At 47.7% G+C, this 19,757-nt stretch overlaps 1 protein-coding gene across 1 annotated transcript in view; it reads right to left on the reverse strand.

Annotated features, from left to right (window-relative positions):
• ACTN3 (actinin alpha 3) overlaps positions 1 to 13,907 on the reverse strand; it is a 43,197-nt gene extending 29,290 nt beyond the window's left edge. Inside the window, exon 1 of the mRNA XM_053368647.1 lies at positions 13,587 to 13,907. Coding sequence (XP_053224622.1) covers positions 13,587 to 13,721 — 135 coding nt within the window. The 5' untranslated portion in view covers positions 13,722 to 13,907. The remainder of the gene's footprint in view (positions 1 to 13,586) is intronic.
• Between the last annotated feature and the right edge of the window lie 5,850 nt (positions 13,908 to 19,757).

A 19,757-nucleotide genomic window follows, 5' to 3' on the forward strand; every position in this document is an offset into this window, starting at 1 on the left:
TTAACTATGAGCCCCAGGTTGATTTATTAATTACTTGTTTTGAGGGGTGCTGCAAAAACACAGGGTTTTCACTGCAAAATGACTGCTGAACTTTGGCACAACAGGATGGTTGGGAGGGAGGAGGAGAGACAGCTTAAAATGCTCACCAGGCTACCAAGGTCACAGGGTGACCTTAGGCTAGTTGTTCTCTCTCTCTCTCTCTCTCTCTCTCTCTCTCTCTCTCTCTGTCTAAGCTACTCTGCAGGGTTGTGAGGCTAAAGTAGCGAGGAATCTTTTTCACCCCCTTCCAGCTTCTTAGAGGATATAAATCTAAATGCCTGCCTGCTTTCTGTAGCCCAAGAATGGAAAACCTGTGTGGCCCTTCAAAGGTTGGACTCCAACTCCCATCAGCGCCAACTGGCATGACCAATGTTCATGGGTTGGAGTCCAACAACATCTCAAGGGCTGCTGGTCTCCCATCCCCGCCATAGTCCCTGAGTGGTTCCCACGGGAATACAAAAAAGTCCCACGACAATTTAAGCTGCAGTCCTAACCTGACTTACCTGGGAGTAATCCCCACTGAATTCAACAGGCGTTGCTTCTGAGTAGACATGCTTAGGTCTAGCAGCACTGCACAGCCCTGCTTCCTATTTTCTCAGTTCTTCACTAGACTGAATCTCTGTGGGTGCAGAACAGGACTGCCAGTTCCTTCCCACCCGCCCACAAGTGTGGTGCACGCCACATGCTTGATCATGGCCACAATCCAGAGAGCCATGCATGTGTACAGCCATGCTGTTATAATGAACAGCAGGAGGCTACATTACAAAACCAGCCCCGGGCCTCTCAACTGATCCCTTGTCCCCTTGTCTCTGTCATAGAGTGTGCTCAGAAACCTGCTCTTATGGGACAGTTCTGGAAGTCTGTTTGGAAGAGAAGGTGGAGGGCTGCTTCACAGAAGTTCAGAGGAGGCCTACATGCTTGCTTTAAGCCTGCTTTCAAGAGTTACAGATTTATCCAGGTTCCAGATCTACTACCAGATACTGTAGGATGCAACGGAGCATGCCCGTGAGGAACTGTGAACGTTATCTTGATCAGAACCTTGGGTTAAGAATTTAATTCGTTCTGGAGGTCCGTTCTTAACCTGAAACTGTTCTTAAGCTGAGGTACCACTTTAGCCAATGGGGGCCTCCCGCTGCTGCCACGCAATTTCTGTTCTCATCCTGAAGCAAAGTTCTTAACCCGAGGTACTATTTCTGGGTTAGTGGAGTCTGTAACCCGAAGCGTCTGTAACCTGAGGTACCACTGTACTGTACTTGGAACTTTGAAATCTCTTGAAATGTTAGATCATCACATTGTTTTTCTTTTCACAGAATTGTAGAGCAGGAAGGGACCCTGAGGGTCATCTGGTCCAACCCCCTGCAATGCAGGAATCTCAGCTACAGCATCCATTTCATCATTGTTTCTCCAGTGAAGACTGCTGAAGACGCCTTGCCACTCTGCCTGAGCAATATTCAGTAAGTTGCAATTTTCTATATATACGGTATACATCCATGCATCTATTTAGCTTTTAAATGATTCTATGGTTTGTTGTTATATGCTGGTGGATATGTCATTGCAACCATAGAGGGGAGGTCAGACTGAACGATTGATGAATAGTGATTTGGTTTGCCATATTTTTAATATGATGTGTCTGCCAGACAACATGGGCAGGCAGGGGGGAAATTAGGTATGCATAACAGCTTTTGCTGCACAGGTGATTCCCATCCGGCCAAGCCTGATTTTTCTCCAGCAAAGTTCTGAGGATGAGCCTAGGCAAAGTGTCACCCTTGCCTGAAACGTCCAGTACATGTGAACCGTGGGAGTGTGATAGATCAGTGGAAGGGTATACCCATCTTAAAAGTCTGGAAAAAATCCCAGGCACTTGGTTACCCTGGCACCTAGAAACCTGAAGCCGGCACATAAATGTGCCACAATTCTCCTGCACCTATACTGCTGCACACAAAGGCTGTGGCATGTAAAACATTGATTCTGGCACTTAGGCAGCTCTGCAAAGTTTTGCTGAGAAATTTGATGCGGTATAAGCTTATGAAATCAACAGACCACATCAGGGGTGGGGAACCTTGGGCCCAGTGGCAAAATGTGGCCCTCCAGCACTCTCTGTTTGACTCTCAGGAGTCTCTCCAGGCCACACACACCCCTGCCCTGTTCCATGAATGCTTTGGCCTGTGAGAATGCCTTGATGGAGGATGCAAAGAGGTGTGTGGTGTCGTGTGTATGTGTATAGAAACCTCTGACTTTTGTCTGGCTGGAATCTAGCAAAGGTCAGATTTGCATCTGTTGTTCTAGCCCTGCCATGTGGCTCCCAAAACGTTGGCCATGAGGGAATCTGGCCCTCAAACTGGAAAAGGGTTCCTCATTCTGCTGGCCTAAGACAGTGCACATTACAATCCTTTCTGCATGCCTACTCATAAGTAAATCCCATTTAATTCAATGGCACATACTCGCAGATAAGCAGGTAGAGGTTTCCACTATTAGGGGGAGATAGAAAAAAAACTCACACTCTGCCCTTCAGTCATGGGCTCAGCCCTGCTTCTCCTGTCTTCTCAGTTGTATTGACCATAGTACACACCAGCAAATCAAATACTGGTTCATCTACTGCCCTATGTTTTGTTTTTGTTTTTCCTGGTTTATTTACATCCACAATCCATTTATTCATTGCCTTAATACATATATAACTTTTCTTTTCAGGTACAGAACTGTGGCAGGATGCAGGAGGTGGGTTCTTGGTGAGAACATGCATATTAGCCAGTCCATGCTGTACCCCTGATCATTTTTATTGTGCGTCGATTTCTGTTCATTATACTATCAGGGCAGTCACACATGGTCCCATTTTCGATACTCTTTGTGCCTGCATATGTTTTGGGCAGGCATCTTGCTTCATTTCTTATTAGTGTATATTCCATTACTTCCTAGTGAAATCTTGTAACTTTCTAATACCACAAATGTTCTGGTTAATTTTTTCCCCACTTTTGTTACCCTATAGCAGGGGTCAGCAAACTTTTTCAGCATGGGGCATGTCCCTCAGACCTTGTGGTGGGCCAGACTGTATTTTGAAGGGGGGGGGGGAATGAACGAATTCCTATGCCCCACAAATAACCCAGAGATGCATTTTAAATAAAAGCACACATTCTACTCATGTAAAAACACGCTGATTCCCGGACCGTCTGTGGGCCGGATTTAGAAGGCAATTGGGCCGGATCCAGCCCCCGGCCTTAGCTTGCCTACCCATGCCCTATAGCCCCTCAGGATGGCAATAATGTGGCAGCATCAGGGAAGCGTCGCAGAACAAACTAAAGCAGACTCAATCCACCACTAATTATTGTGCCAAGAACATGTTGTGGAATAAACCTGCAATAAAAGACTTGTCTGGAGGGGGTCCCCAGTCTGATTTTCCTGCAGTTATTTGGAAGATTCAGACAAAAAAAAATCCTTCTTCACACAGCACATAGTTTAGCTATGGAACTCCTTCCCACATGAGGCAGGGACGGCCATCAACTTGAATGGCTTTAAAATTCATAGCCACAATGGCTATGCTCCATCTCCATGTTCAGAGGCAGCCATGTTTCTGAATACCAGTTGCTGGAAATGCCAGGAGAGGGGAGGGCTCCTGTGCTCAGGTCCCGCTTGTGAGTTTCTCTCAGGCATCTAGTTGGCCGGTGGCTACTGTGAGAGAACACACTGCTGCATACCCTCCAACTTTTTCAGACCAAACAGCAGGGATGTGCTCCTGGGCAAATCACGTGACCCACACAGTGATCTTGCCCCCCAAAAGCACTATTTTTTGGGGGGGTGATTGCAATGCAAGAACGTGGCACCTGAATGGCTGCCAGGATCTTGCACGAAAAAAATGGGGTGTCCTGTTTTTCTTCCGGGACAGTTGACAGGTATACTGCTGGATTGGCCTGATCAAACAGGCTCATCTTATAGTCTTATGTACAACCCTGTAGAGTAATGTGGGGTTTTTGAGCTCGACTCTGGAAAGGAAGAGTGCATAGGACTTGAGCACTCCTAACTTGGAGTTCTTGCTCTAAAATGGCTGCGCATGTACCTACACAGGAGACTGAGCAATCTGCAAAAGACAGTGTTTGTGAAGGTTCCAGCAGATAGGGCTTGAAAGATGTTTCAAATGCCAGGGCACATCTAGAAGGCTGGTAGGATCGTAGAATGCAATAACTGATTGGCCTGCAGGAAAAGACCAATCAGGCTCCATGAGGGAAGCAGAATCAGCCAATCAGACGGGACTCATTGTGTAAATAATGCATATAAAAGCCTGAGGTTTGGGGGGGGCAATTCAATCACTGTTTTACAAGCTGCAGTAAAAAGCATGAAATCACTACAGGACTCCAAGTATATTTCACAGAGCAAACAGGCCTTAGATGTTTCTGACGGTGCCACAAGACAAGAATAAGTTTTCATCCACACTTAGGGATTTCTGAACTGGCATGGATACGGACCCAGCCATGCACAACAGGTAATGATTGCCTCAATGAGACTTGGGCTTGTAGGGTCAGGCTGCAGGCTATCACTTGCTGGATCCCGCCGGTCCCCATTCCCCAAGCAGAGACAGTGGTGCAGAATTCCAGGCCCAAATGCAGCCTACTAGGCCTCTCTCTCTGGTCCTCTGGCATTTCCCAGGCTACACCAGTCACTGGCCCTGCCAGGTGTGCCAACTCTAGGGGGCTGGTGTGTCTCCGACCCCCTCAATTTTTGTTGGAAAGGGACCGGGCCCCCTCAATGTTGAGGGGGCCCGGTGTGTGTTGCGCATGCGCAAGATCATGGCATCACATGTCGCACTTCTGTCCAGCTCCTCCAAAGCGCTCGGCCTTCTGCAGTTGATGTGCATGCTCACCATTTGCACGATGTCACACATGCGCACTTGTATGTCAGGTGCCCCCAATCTGGGGGGGCAACCTGGTGCTCTGGGCCCTGCTTTATAATCTCCTTGAAATTATTGGCTGGAAGATGTCCTTGAACTCCAACAATGGTTGCCAGGATGGAGGCTAGGGAATGTGTAGAAGCTAGCCTCAGCAGCGGGCCTACATTTTTAGGGCTCTGGAACTTGAAATGTTATGGGCGCCCCTTCACAACCAGCAACAAGGTCTGGGTAACCACTGTTATCTTATTGAGTGGGGTTGTTCCACAAAACAACACCACATAACAACAACAACAACAACAACGATATCTCTGTTTTTACTTAAAATTGCTGTCCTGGATTATCTTTCATGTCAACATCACCTTTACAGCATCTGTGGTACTGACTCTCAAACTTTGGGGTTGTGGAAATATATACTAGACCTGATTTTTTTCCCCAAGCAATGTGAACTAAAGTCATTTGTGGGGCCCTTCATGGCCCTGAAGCTGAACCTTTGTCAGTTTCATAGTAGATTCACCCCTTACTGCGCAAAATTTAAATCCTCATTCATTGCTCTGGTTGCTTTTGTCTCTGGCCCTGCCCACTGTTGGCCTGTGGCCCCCAGAACGTTACCTAGAAGCAAATGTGGCCCTTGAGCTAAAAAAGCTTTCCCACCCCTGACGCAGAAAAATATTGAAACATGTAGACAGTATGGAAACACATGGGACAGGCACCTCCTGGAAGCCTATGCAGAGATATCACAAAGAGCACCTGCTTTCTCGTTTCCTACACTAGTTCGGTGTGGTTTGTTAGAGTTCTAGACTACATCTGAGAAAACCCAGGTTCAAATCCCTCCTTGGCTCTGAAGCTCATTCGCTTTCTTCAGGTCAGTCACAAAACTGATTTAGGTCACGTACATTTAAAGCACATAGCTTTCTCCAAAGAATCTTGGGTGCTGTAGTTTGTTAAGGGGGTGGGAAATGGTTGCTCTGTGAGGGGTAAACTTAAGGTCCCAGGACTCTTTGGGGGAAGCCATGTTCTTTAAACATATGGCGTGATCTGAGTGCAACAGCGATTGCCAGCAACTGCAGACCCTGCAAGTGTCCCTATTTGCCACGGACAGTTCTGGATTTACAGTAGCCATCCCAGTTTCTGATTTGATCCTGGAATGTCCCACTTTTCCTTAGGACATCCCTATTTTCATCAGAGAAATTCTGGAGTTTTGTGATACTGAGCCATCTAAAGGCAGCCCTGTATAGGGAAGGTGTTTAATGTTTATTATGTTTTTATCTATGTTTGGAAGCTGCCCAGAGTGGCTGGGGCAACACAGTCAGATGGGTGGGGTATAAATATAATAATAATAATAATAATAATAATAATAATAATAATAATAATGGAATGGGACGTCCCTGTTTGCACCAGAGGAATGTTGGAGGGTATGCAACTGGCATTGAGGGATGTTCTCTTTTTTCTTGGATACACACATACACACACACACACACAGATTTTTCAAAAATGATCTGTGTTTTATGTAAACTGCTTAGGGAGTTCACATATTAAGCGTGTTGTTGTTGTTGTAACTCAGCAAGACGCCATGTGGTTTGTCTTTCTGCTCTCAAAAAGTTTGGTAAAATGGTTGGGATGCTTAGTGTTTATCACATCCTTTGTCTGACTATTGTTCTGGCGTTGGCCCAGCTTGTAGGTTTGCCAAATGGTACTCCACCCAGTATGATGTGTGTCTGGCACTCACAATGGGAAGCTATTTGCAGCCTCACGAGAGGGCATCTCCTCACAGGTGCTTTTGTCAACATAGGTCCGGAATGGCCCTGCCAGATTCACCACCCCTGTTTACTAGGATTAACAGAGCTGGCAGGAGCCCACATGACAAACCCATTCAGTGCGCACTGCTTGCGGAAGCCAAGAGATGATGAAATTGAAAGCAGAGGGTTCGGGGCCCTGAGGAGAGGGGCAGAGGCGGACTCTGCTTCCCTTCAGTGCTCAAAAGTGTCTGTGTGGAATGGATTCACTAGGCAGTTTTGTACATTGCGAGCGCACCACCACTTAGAGATGCTTGAGGATTCCTATACAAAGTTTCCTCATCCACACCTGTCAGGACTAATGTGTGGATCAATACTAAGCTGTTGTGCAGAATTACAGATGTGTTTTATGATAAAATATACATTTAAAAATGCATGTTTGCATGTTTCAGTTACATTCTGATCCGCACACTGGTTCAGAAGGTTCCGTTTGCATCAGGAGTTGGAAAGATCGGATCTCTCAAGCATCCCAGTGGATGTCACATGTATGTAGATGTTCCACAGAAGAAGCCCACATGTTTTCCTGTTTCTTTTTTGAAAGGAGAGCTGAAAAGTCATGGCAGGAATCCAAAGTAATTCTGGGGGAGAGGGCAGGCCCTCACAGTGCTTTCCCACCTTCCTCTTCATCCCCCCCCGTGGGTTCCTCCACTGCCCTCCTCCTCTTTTCCTCTTTTCCAGCCCAGGTGTGGGGTGCACCCTTCTGCAGGCCACAAGGAAAAGGAGGCACCTGCCATTGCCACCCCAGCCCCGAAGGCCCGCCCCAGACGCAACTTGTCTTCCTGCAGCTCCAGCCTCCATGAGGGAGCCTGTCATGGGACACCTGGTTGCGCCCTCTCAGAAATTTGCTCCCGGGGCCCCGGGCCCCCAACTCCACGCTACGCCACTGGGACTAGTCAACCTCCCAACAAATTGAACCACTCCATCCAGCCAATGAATCATAGCCCCAAGCCACGGAAGCCTCTTTAAATAGCTACTTTGTTCTTGAGGAGGCCTGGCCTTGCCATCCGCCTGCCCATCCATCTCTCATGGAGGGTGGGGGCAGAGGAAGACCCTTCTCGTACCCTAAATAAGTTCTGCCCTCTTCCAAAATACTGCCATTAGCTCATCCCCTTGCCTCCTTGCAGGGAGCACAGGCACAGGGCAGTTTTTAGAAACAGCCTTATAAGGGCAAGGCATCTGGAACAGCAGCAGCTACCCGATACCCCGTTGCTGCGAAACCACCCCCACAGATCTCTCGCATCAGCAGGAAAGGGTGTCCCTGGCTCCCTGCAGGAGCAGAGGAACAATCCCATATCAGTATAGCTAAACAGAGAGGAAGAAACTCCCAGGGACAGGAGGAGGAGAAAGTTGATTTTCTCAGGGGTGATCGTTTGCAGGGGGGTGGAAATGGCCTCTCTGTGTTCTTGTTCACACCAGGTCCTCCTTGCCACTTCAAATCTGAACAACTCAACAGGTGTGGAGTTACTGCCTTCCTTAATTGGCAGGCGGCAGCTATGTCTCATTCGTCCGTATTAAAGCACATTCAGCATGGCCAGGGAGGGACATTGTTGCAGGAGATCCATATTCCCCAAATCCCTGTTTGGACATGGAGCTGCGTTCAGTCCTTTCCTCTCTGCCTTACTATGACTCATTGTTGGATAGTTGTTCATGCAACTGGGGTATAAAAGTGGACGACACCCCACCATGGGGTGGGGAAAACATAGTCTGACGGGGTCTATTTTGTTTTTCACTAGGATTCTGTCACTCAGCAAGGCAGAAGGAAGGTGCTTCCGAGTGCATGTGCTCGGTCAAAGGATTTGCTTTCGGGAGCTGTTTTTCCAAAAGCTTTCTTGATTTCAACAGGAGTGAAGAAAAGGCTTTTTGCTGGTGCTGCTCTTAAAGCAAGTGCAGCCAACATGATGCCCACCGCATGTTGTGGACAACAACATCACCCTCAACCAGCATGATAGGAGTTGTTGTCCGGGAAATCTGGGGGGGCACCATGTTGCCTGTCCCTGAGTTAAACCACTGAGTTTGCCAATCTTCTGCAGTTGATTTGGAAATCTACCAATAGATCCCGGTCTGAAGTGAAAAGCTGCTTGAAACAGGAGTATGTGCAAGAGAGTGGGAGCATTTAATGATGTGAGATAGGTTGGTTAGTTCAGCAAAGGAACACAGGAAGCTGCTGTTATCTCAGTATTGTCCACAGAGACTGGCAGGAGCTCTCCAAGGTTTCAGGCAGGCTACTCTTCCAGCTCTACCTGGAAATGCCAAGGATTTAACCCGAGGCCTTCTGCATGCAGCGCAGGGGCTCTTTCCCAAAAGCATCACCCATTATTTGGGAACAAGCGCTGCAGGAAATGCTGCAAAAAATAGAACAGGGTTCTCACCCAGCCAAGAATAGGACAGCAGCTTAGTCTTGGCCCAAAACCTTCATCTATCTGGAAACCTCAGTGATTCCCCACCCCCCATGCAAAGTTTGCCATAATCTCATTAACTGCATGTGTTTACCTAGCATACACATGGCTTTGTGAAAGAGGGGCAAAGCTGAAGATGCAAAATTTTCCAGTTTGGGGAAGGAGACCAGCCTGTAGGAACTTCACATGAACCTGCTGAAACCAGTGAGAACACCAGAAGAGTCTGGCTCAATGCCCATGTCATCCAGCAACCTTTTCTCACACTGACCAACCAGATGCCAATGCGAGGACCTGAGTGCAACAGCTAATCTTCCCACTTGTGATTCCCAGTGAATGGTATTCAGAGGCACGCTGCCTCCAATGGTGGAGATGGACATGGGACCAAGCAGCCCATCCCCAGAAATGTGTGGTCCCTCTTATCTCATGCGATGCTCAAAACCCATTGGGGATCCTGTTCCGCTCTAAGTGGCGGCTGGTGTTCAAGGATGGTGTGCAACTTTGCCATGAGGTCTTCCACTCTCTTCTGCCTCTCCCCGACACTGCAGTGGCTGCAGGATCAGCCATGTCGCAGGCCCAAAGGAACAGGTGTGGAAATACTGTCAGCAATGAGATAAGTGGGAACGGTGCCCAGGCCTCAAAAGTGCAGGGTTAGGCAGCCCAGCAGAAACCCCTGGGAAAGGCCAGTCTGAGTCATTTAGGGAGGCCATAGCTCACGTTTTAAGCAGGGGAGATGTTCAAACTGGCATTTGCCTGCTGGTAAATTAAAGAGACCCTCGCAGACTTAACGTGGCCTTGGGGATGAATTGGATCTGATAGTTCCCCCCTCAAAGCCAGAAGCCATGGAAAAGGACCTCTCAGCCTGGAGGAACCGTAATGTGAAACTTGACTCGTTCCTAAGGCTAATTCAGCCTTAGCAATGAGCAACATGGTCATAAATCTAGTGGGAGCAGGAGATCTCAATCCACTTAGGTTTAAGTCCCCCAACATAGCAGGAGAGGCTCTGTCCTTAACTCTTAACATGAAAATGCCAGTCAATTACTGTGTAAAAAATCCTCACTGTCTCTGTCATTACAGGGATATAGAAAATCAGACCTTTGGTCCATCTTGCTCAGTATTAACAAGAGTTTTCACCTGGACACACCAAGAATGAAACCAGGGGCTGTTTGCATCCACAGCAGATGCTCTACCAATGAACTACTACAGCACAGGTAGGCAAACTATGGTCCGGGGGCCGGATCCAGCCCATTCACCTTCTAAATCCGGCCCACGGACAGTCCGGGAATCAGCGTGTTTTTACATGAGTAGAATGTGTACTTTTAATTAAAATGCATCTTTGGGTTATTTGTAGGGCATAGGAGTTCATTCATCCCCCCCCCAAAAATATAGTCCAGCCCCCCACAAGGTCTGAGGGACAGTGGACCGGCCCCCTGCTGAAAAAGTTTGCTGACCCCTGAACTACAGCCTTCCCCATAAATTTGAACCAAACTAGACCATTACCCTTTTGCTTGTTGATGTTGCAAAAGTTATTTGGCACAGAACATGACCTGAGGGGCAGGGATATCCTTGGGGTACCACAGCCCCAATTTAATTGCTAAGTGCTCATGCAGTGGTGCTAATGACGGAAAGACTTTGGAGTACCCACACATCCACCGATGGTCCAGAAAAATGTACAGGATGGACACAGCAGAGCTGGATTATTGCATATTGAAGTAAGTTACTACTTTATTAAGACAGGGACAACCCCCCTCTCATAAAACAATTAAGTCCAGAATCTGAAATGACTTGTGCATAGATAAGCATTGTTCACTCTCTAAATCCTACCTAGGTGCAGAAATCACAACGCAATATTCCCCCACCAAGGGTTCCTTCAAAGTAGATAGATAGATAGATAGATAGATGATGATAAGGGAAAATGTTATAATCTTGGCCAATTGCATGCCATTTTTTCCTCCACATAGCCATTTCTGCATTATGCATTTAACATGCAGCGAGGCTTGGTTCACTTGTGCAACAACAGTTCTGTGAGGCAGACTGCTCTTTCCTCTATTTTAACAATTGGGGAATTGAGGCTGAGAGCCAGAACGAGATGTCTGATGGCCGCTGCCACCTCAGTCCATGAGGAAACAAAGCAAGAATTTAACCCAGAGCTCAAATCTATCACTTTATTCTCTGAATTAGACTCACGTGCTTTGGGCCTACCAATCAATGACAGTGAGTGCCTTCTTTGTGTCTGTTTAGGGTGCAGAACACAGTAAGAATACGTTATGTGGAATCTGTGAGAATTTAAGTGAGCACACCTGGAGGACAGTGAGGGAGCCTGTGAAGAGATTGTTTGGTGTTAATGTTTTTTCTGGATGAGACAGACGGGGCGGGTGGGGGGGCGGTCACTTGGCACATGACTAAAGCAGTGGATTGATACTTATGATTAGCCTTTCTCTGTGTCAAGGGGGAGGAGGTTAAGGGGGGAAATCTATGGGCACTTCCAGATGACCTACTTATTGAACTGTCGTCCTAATTTCCTTGCCGCAAGCTTACATGGAGGTTATGCAATGCCTGCTTTTTATTGATCATTTGTTCTTAATTGTTTGCCTTAAGATTATACTTCTTCCTGATCGTCGATCATTATTGCATTATTTTAAAGTGGACCAGTGGTGCAATGGGTCAGTGCGTCTGGCTGTCAACCAGAAGGCTGGTGGTTCGAGCCCATTCAGGGATGACCGTAGGCAGGATTCCTGCATCACAGGGGATTGGGCCAGATGGCCCTGAGGGTCCCTTCCAACTCTACAATTCTACAGTTATGATTTCCCTGTCACTTTCCTAACTGCAAGCAGTTCAGCTTGATTTTAGAAACATGGATTTGTTGACCTGTGGTGTTTTAATTGCAGAATGTGCTTGAATCCCTCCCGCAAAACTGTGACAGCTTTGAGCATGGTGGTCACAGGACCTGGGCAGGTGATGGCCTCCCTGGTAGCTCACATGGGCTTGCAGAGTGGTTCTTGTATGTTTAAGAGTTGCAGAGAAGGCAGAACCAAAAGGTGAAGGTCTGGCCCTTTAGCTACTGTTATTAGAAGATGGGGCTTGCGAATTTCCTTCTTCCCAGCCCTGAGCAGCATTGTCACATGTGGATTTTTCAGTTGCGGTAGCGTCGGTATGGGAAGAGATAAGTCCCAGCGAAACGTCGGCCTTTGATGCAAGTCTTAGAGCAGTTTTCTCTGTGTAGGGCCCTGAAAGACTTACGCAGACGCTTTCCATTTGACAATGTGGTGAACAAGTCTAATCTCTTTGCACCTGTAGACCTGGCGCTTTTTCCGCACTCCAAATTCAAGGCGCCAAGAGGTACAGCAGTGGAATGCAGCCCTGAATCCCAGCCAAGGTGGAGAAAGGGCCTGGGACTGTTCTGCCTCTGAACATTTGCGATTAGGACACCCCCCATCTGTGGTATTATTTCAAAGCTTAGCTTAGGACATGTTCCCCACTGCCACGCACGGATATATTTAGCCGATTCCTTCCCCTCTCCCTTGGGTCTCCATCATTCCAGGCATAGCTGAGACGCAGCCCGGGCCCTCGATAGATGCCACTGCACTGACATATGCTCTCCTTCCCCCTTTCTTTCTGGACCCACCCCTGGCCCTGGTGCGAGTCTCTTCTGACGTACTCTGCCCAAAATGTCACTTGTGGTTCCATATAGGATAAGGATCTGGGTGATGGCAAGGGACAGCTGCAGCCAACAGCACCTGATGCTCCAGGCTGGCAGCTGGCTCCAAGGGGCTGCCCCCTCCCCTGCCTGCAATGTAAGTTGAAAGGCCCGCAGGGTTCTCGAGAACCTCAACATGGTGCAGAATCGGGTGGTGAACATGGAAGAAAACACAGTATTTGGGGGCAACGATTCATTCCAGAGAAGCAAAAACCTCCTCAGACACTTGGAGTAAATTTCTCAACTGCAGCCTTCCAGCTGTTTAGGGCTACCACTTCCATCAGCTCCAGCCTGCTCGAGGAGGTCATAGTTCTTCCATCACCACAGAAACCTCTTAAATTTGGGAAGCACCACTGCCCATCTTCCATCATTTCCATTGAGGCACATCCAAGGCCTTTTGCCGCACCACAAGGGATAGGGGCACCCCGGAACCTCTTGCAATCTTTTACTGGTGTCTCCGGAAATAAAACAACCGTGCAGGGTTATCCTATTCAGAATGACATCTGTGGAGAGCTGCCCTCTGTATTTTTAGCAGCTTTATGGGATTATTATTTTTTAAACACTCTCTAGCCACACAATAACTTATTTAAATATATGTGGATGCAACATTGCCACCTTTTTAAAAAAACAAAAAGCACGGGAACCAAGCAGAAACGAAGAACCAGCAAAGCATAAAAAGTTGGTTGCGTGACCATCCTTGACGCCTCTCCCGGTGACAGAAAGTCCGCTACGGCCTGGTCCTTGGTCCAAGCCTGCCCACCCCGTCCCTTTGTCCCTTGTCCCCCTACCTTTCGCTGTTGCTTCTCCCAGGCTGGGTCGAGCAGCAGGTCGCGGTCCCAGTCTTCTTCCTGTGCCATGTAGTCCTCCGTCATCATGTACGAGTGGTTGTACTGGACGTGGGTCTCTATGTGTGTGGTTGACATGTTGCCTTCTTCCTTCTTGCGCCCCCTTTCCCCCCTTTTCTCTCTCCTCCCTTGCTCTCCCTCACGCTCTGCAGCAGCCCCCTTCCTTCCCTTTTGCTCCCCTCAGCTCCTGTCGGAGGACAAGGTTCCCCCCAAGACTGTTCAGGCTGTGCGGTGGTTGTCTGCCTGCTTTGCAGCTGCACCTGTCAAAACCAGCCCACGTGACCAGTCCTCAATAAGTATTATCAGCCCTGGGAAGGGGGATCAGGTTCCATCTTAAAAAGGCCAAGGGGAGGGGACAGCACACATGTCCCTACCAACCAGATGGGGGTGAAGACAGCTGCTGGCAAGCCAAGGACCCCCCTTTAAAGCACAGCCGGTGGGCTCTTAAAGGAGAAATCACCCCACCGAGGTGTGGGGGACCCCACGTCCGACACCAGCCTCGCTGGACGCGGAGGAAGGATTGAGGGAAAGGGGGAAACGGTTCCTGTTTGGGCCAAATGTGTCTGAGGTTCATGGGGGTGGGGTGGGGTTATTTCGATCAGTTCCTACTGAGATACCAGGAAAGATTCCTTGGATGCCATCTGCTTCAAGAATAAATATATGGCCTATGAAGAAAAGGTTTTGTGAGACTCCCTTTTGGGAAGGAAGCAAGGTCAAAACGCTTGGGGTTGTGTTTGGACTAGGACCTGGGGGACCAGGGTTCAAATCCCCACTAAGCCGAGAAGCTTCCTGGGTGACCTTGGGTGTCTCTCTCTCTCTCTCTCTCTCTCTCTCTCTCTCTCTCTCTCTCTCTCTCTCCCCCCCCCCTCTCTCTGCCTAGGCTGCTTCACAGAGTTGCTACTGGTGTAAAAGAAAAATGAGCAAAATGTTCCTAGATGGACTCCTGTGACCTTGGGTTGTTCCTTGGTTTCCCAAGCACACAACGAAAATTGCACAGTAAAGTTGTTTTCCAGAAGAAAAGGCAATGGGCTCAAGGCTGGAGCCTTTGAGTTTTTCAGTGGTGGAAGAAAGGCACTCTGTGCATAGAATAGAATTGTAGAGTTGGAAGGGACCCTGCAATGCAGGAATATGCAACTGTCCCATATGAGGATCGAACCTGCAACCTTGGCGCTATCAGCGCTATGCTGTGACCAATGGTGCTATCCAGGCAGAAATGTTCAGATCCAATATCCTTTTCACTGCTGCTTTGCATGTTCCTGGACCGGAGTCCTGGTACTGAAAAGAAGTTATGCTGAACATTTGGGATATGAAAAGTGGTCCTGAAAGGCCATTGCATCACCCTTCTTATTTATATAACTATTAATTAATTAGTTCAGTTTCTAAACCACCCTTCATCAGTTGCAATCCCAGTGCAGTTTATGCTCCAAAATCAATACATTAAAGCAATACCATTCCAGTAATAGCAACTGTTAACAATTTAAAACTTATATTAAAATACAAGCAAAATTAACAACACAGTCATGGGCATCAGTGGCGTAGCGTGGGTTGTCAGCACCCGGGGCAAGGCAAGTAATTTGCGCCCCCTAACCCGTGGATTTGCGCCCCCTAACCTGTGGATTTGCCCTAACCCCAGATGTTGCGCCCGGTGCGGCCGGCCCCCCCTGCACCCCCCACGCTACACCACTGGTGGGCATTATTTCACGTTTGGTTTTCTCTACATTAATAAACCATGTGACGTTAATGTAGCTCAGTCAGTAAGAGCATGAGATTCTTAATCTCAGGGTTGTGGGTTTGAGACCCATGTTGGGCAAAAAGATTCCTGCTTTGCAGGGGGTTGGACTAAATGACCCTCGGGGTCCTTTCCAGCTCTAGGATTCCATGTATTTATTTTACCTTATTTTGTGGCCATTTCTGGTCTAGAAATCTCTCAATAAATAAATAAAACAAATCCCCTCCAAAAAAAAAGTGAAGCAACCAAATAATTGTTGCGTGCCACCCCAATCTCTGAGTGGTGCAAGATCCCCGGGGTTTCAGGTGCTTACCCAGATTTCATGTTTCCTTTTGGAATGAGACACAGCAGAGGCTGTGGCGTCTTTATGATACATGATTTATTCACACACATATGATGGAGGGGTTCACAGCATTAACACCATAAAAGTGTCTTATTTCGCCTATAGCTGCAGCCTTGGATTCAAACTGAAAATTTTAACATTGCTCTCAAACTCTCTCTCCAGCTTGCTGCTTTAATTCACTCTGCTCCAAATTCTGGCTTTGTCTTCTGACCAACCGCAAGCTAGTCTCACCTTTTCCTTTGTTTCCCTTAATGGCCCATCTCCCAGGCTATCACCTCAACACAGGAAGCTAACCTGTCTTATATTCCAACCCTTGCTGGGTCCAGGGATAGAAAGTTCTTGCATACAGCCTACTTCCTCTCCCCCAAACTCATAGCATAATGAAGAAGCCAATTGTACTACCAAGGAAAGGGAGTTTCATAGGCCAGGTGCCACCACAGAGAAGGCTCTAGCAGGCTTTATCCAACAAGCTCCTCCTCTGCCAAGCTCAACAAGCTGGGATAAGTAGAGTCCCTTCTTCCAGTATTTGGGTCCTACATCATTTAGGGCCTTGCAAGTTAATGTTGACACCTCCGGTAGCGTATAAGCAATCTCCTTCTGACAGAAGGGCGATAATCCTTTCCACCGTGCTGAAACCAGAACGAATAAGCCCCTCCCTCAAAATGTAAAAGCGTCACCTCTCCACGTTCATCTGCAAGCAATAAGCTCCAATCGCATTAGCGTGGACGAAATGATTATGTGTCTCTCACTGAGCTAAAAACCAGCCCTAATAGCACAGGGCAATGGGAGAACCAGCCTGGGTGACATTTCTAGGGGGCAGGAAAACGGCCCTGCAAAAGACTCATTCGTCCTCTCCTGTCTGGGCTAGGCGATGAACCCACATTTGGGACAGATTCCAAAGAGGTTTAACCTCTTTATACTCTGCTAGCATTTGCATAACCTGGTGAAGCCTCTGTGCTTCAGCAGGGGGCTTGCTCCTCCTGTTACACTGCGGCTATTCTTAGGAGCAGTGGGAAAGTGCTTGAGAGAAGGACAAGAGGCCCAGAGAACATCTCAGGTTTTGGTGCCTGAAAGCAAAGTGACTTCGACCTGTGCCTTGAAAACCCATATCCTGTCCCAGGAAATTTCATTTATCACCTTTCCTTCCAAGGCGCTCATCAGTGCCATACAGAATGCTCCAACTCCCATGTTATCCTCACAACGACCCTGCAAGGTAGGTTAGGCTGAGGGAGAGTGACCGGCCCAACATTTAGTCTTCACGATAGCTGTCACTCAACTAACTGAACTACAGGACTAAGTGGGGATTTGAGCTCCGTTATATCCTCTAAAACAGGGTTTTCCAAAGGTGGGTTTCCAGCAGTTTTTGGACTACAACTCCCATCATCCCACACCACTGGCCTTGCTAGCTAGGGATGATGGGAGTTGTAGTCCAAAAACAGCTGGAGAACCACGTTTGTGAAACCCTGTCTAAAACAACCCTGGGCTGGGACAGAGTGGCTGGCTATGGTAAGATTTCAACCTCATTCTCATGCAACAAGACTCTAACCCTGGGGTTCCCAGCGTGGTGCCTGTGGGCGCAGGAATGCTCACATGGAACTCTCATGGTGCCCAGAAGGCTCTTGATGAGAATTACCATATTGAGTCTAATGCACCATCGATTCTAATATGCATGCTAATTTTCGAAACGTAATTTGGCAAAAAAGGTGCACATTATACTTGAGTAAATACGGTAGAGGTTTTAAACATGTTACTTACTTCTGGTTCCTGGGAAGTTGGACTGGCAGGTGCATTTCTCTCCCTTGGAACTACATTTCCCAGCATGCACTTGGCTCTCAGCTGTTCAGAATGCGCTCAGGCATTTTCCTTAGGGGCCAAATGAGTTTATAGTGCATTTAGAGTGGTTCTAAGCTAATCAGGGAGGAGACCAGAGAACCCTCTTGTGGCAAAGAGCAGCCATGACGGTTTGTGTGGTTTTTAAGTGAGGGAGGGAAGGAATTGAGTGGCTTGCTTCTAGTCTACCCTTTTGAGAGCAGCCAGAGAAGAAGAAAGACGAAAGAAAGAATAATAAGAAGTGGGGGAGAACAAGAGAGGAATAGGAAGGAAAGGGGGAGCAGGGAAGGAAGAAAATAATATCAGAACCGGAAATATCCACCCAGTTCTGGGATGTGTTTTTTTTAGAAATAACAAAAGTACTAGGGAAAACCTGTTAAAAAAAAATCAATATATCCAGTGGAGATAACAAAGACTAATTGCATAAACATTTATTTATTTGCTTACTTATTGGTGGCAATAATATTCTTGCTAGAAATTGGAAAGAAGCAAACGGTTTAAACATACAAAAATGGTATAATATAATTTGGGAACTAGCATTTTCTGAAAAACTGATGCAAAAACTTTGTTTCCAGAGTACACGAACAAAGACTAATTTTACCTTCTGCATTCCAGAATACCTTTTCCTTCATATTGATAGCAGCAACTTTCCGTCTCCCTCGAGTTCTGTGTTCGCATGAACTTTACTATTATAGTTTACATTTGAACGATGCCTTTGAGTTGGGAAAAGCGGGGCAGGGCTGGGGCAGGTTGGAATGTTTGATTGGTAATCTTTTACTTCTAGTTAGGAAAGAAAGAAGTGGAAATATCTAGCAGCAGTCCAGACAAGCCTTTTTGACGACCAGGAGCTGAGCATCACGCCGGGCTGCATCCCTATGTTAGAAAGCCTTCCTGTTGCTAGTCTGGCCTTGCAATGGGGGTCACTTGCTGCTCTTGTTCCTCCCAGCCACCTCCAGAAGGCAGCCCCAATTGCAGGAACTGTTGGCTGACCCTGGCCTCAGTTTCCCTTCCTATGTTGACTCCATCACATCCGTTTTTCGATCAGGGATCATAGGGATCAGCCTCCTGGGCCAGATTTGAGAGTTGGGCAGTCTGCGGCTTGAGGTCATTGTGGCATCTGATGCCAATATCCCTTGCAGCATTCCTGCTGAAGCTGCAAGAAGCACCAGAAAGAGCTTCTTTACGGCTCTTTGGACAGCAGGGGGCTCTTGCGGTGGGGTGGAATAAAGCTCCTTTCTCTCCTTCACTTTGTCCTCCCCCCACCCCAGGCAGTGAAGGAAGGAAGCCAGAATGTGTTGCTACAGTGAACAGCCTTTGACATCACTGCCCTGAGGTTTATTCTTATTTTTATTTTACTAATTGAATTTATATATTGCCCTATACCCGGAGGTCTCAGGGCGGTTCACCAAAATATATAAAATCCAAACAATAACAATAACCTAATAACACCCCTCCCCCAAGTGGCTTTATTTTAAAAGGGTATAGGACGTCAATCAAGTCAACCAAAGGCCTGGTTAAAAAGGAACGTTTTTGCCTGGTGCCTCAAGGTGTATAATGAATGCACCAGGCGAACTTCCCTGGGGAGAGCATTCCACAGACATGGAGCCACTGCAGAGAAGGCCCCGTTCTTGTGTCGCCACCCTCCAGACATCTCAAGGAGGCGGCACACGAAGGAGGGCCTCAGAAGATGATCAGGGTCCGGGTAGGTTCATATGGAAAGAGGCGGTTCTTGAGGTATTGCAATCCTGAGTCTTTTGTGCCTGATCTCTCTCCTAGCTCAGGGACACTCGCCAACGCTTTTGCCAGTCTTTGCAAGGATCTCTCCCACTTTAATCTCTGCTTCTCTGCTGAGACTAGGGGCTGCACAAACCGTGCAGGATTAAACCCTGTTCTCCTGCCCATCAGCTGACATCATCAGTAGGTTTAGGGTTAGGATTCAGCTTACAGCTCTGGACCACAATACCTCAAGGACCGCCTCTCCCCATATAAACCCACCCAGACTCTGCATTCAGCATCCGAGGCCTTTCTTCATGTGCCTCTTCCACGCGAGGTCCAGAGGGTGGCAACTCGAGAACAGCCCTTCTCTGTAGTGGCTCCCTGTTTCTGGAATGCTCTCCCCAAAGAGACTCGCCTGGTGCCTTCATTATGTATCTTTAGGCATCATGCAAAATCGTTCCTCTTCAACCCGATTAATATTCTACAGCCTTTTAAA

This window comes from Podarcis raffonei, chromosome 16 (assembly GCF_027172205.1).
Source record: "Podarcis raffonei isolate rPodRaf1 chromosome 16, rPodRaf1.pri, whole genome shotgun sequence".
Taxonomy (NCBI): Eukaryota; Metazoa; Chordata; class Lepidosauria; order Squamata; family Lacertidae; genus Podarcis; species Podarcis raffonei.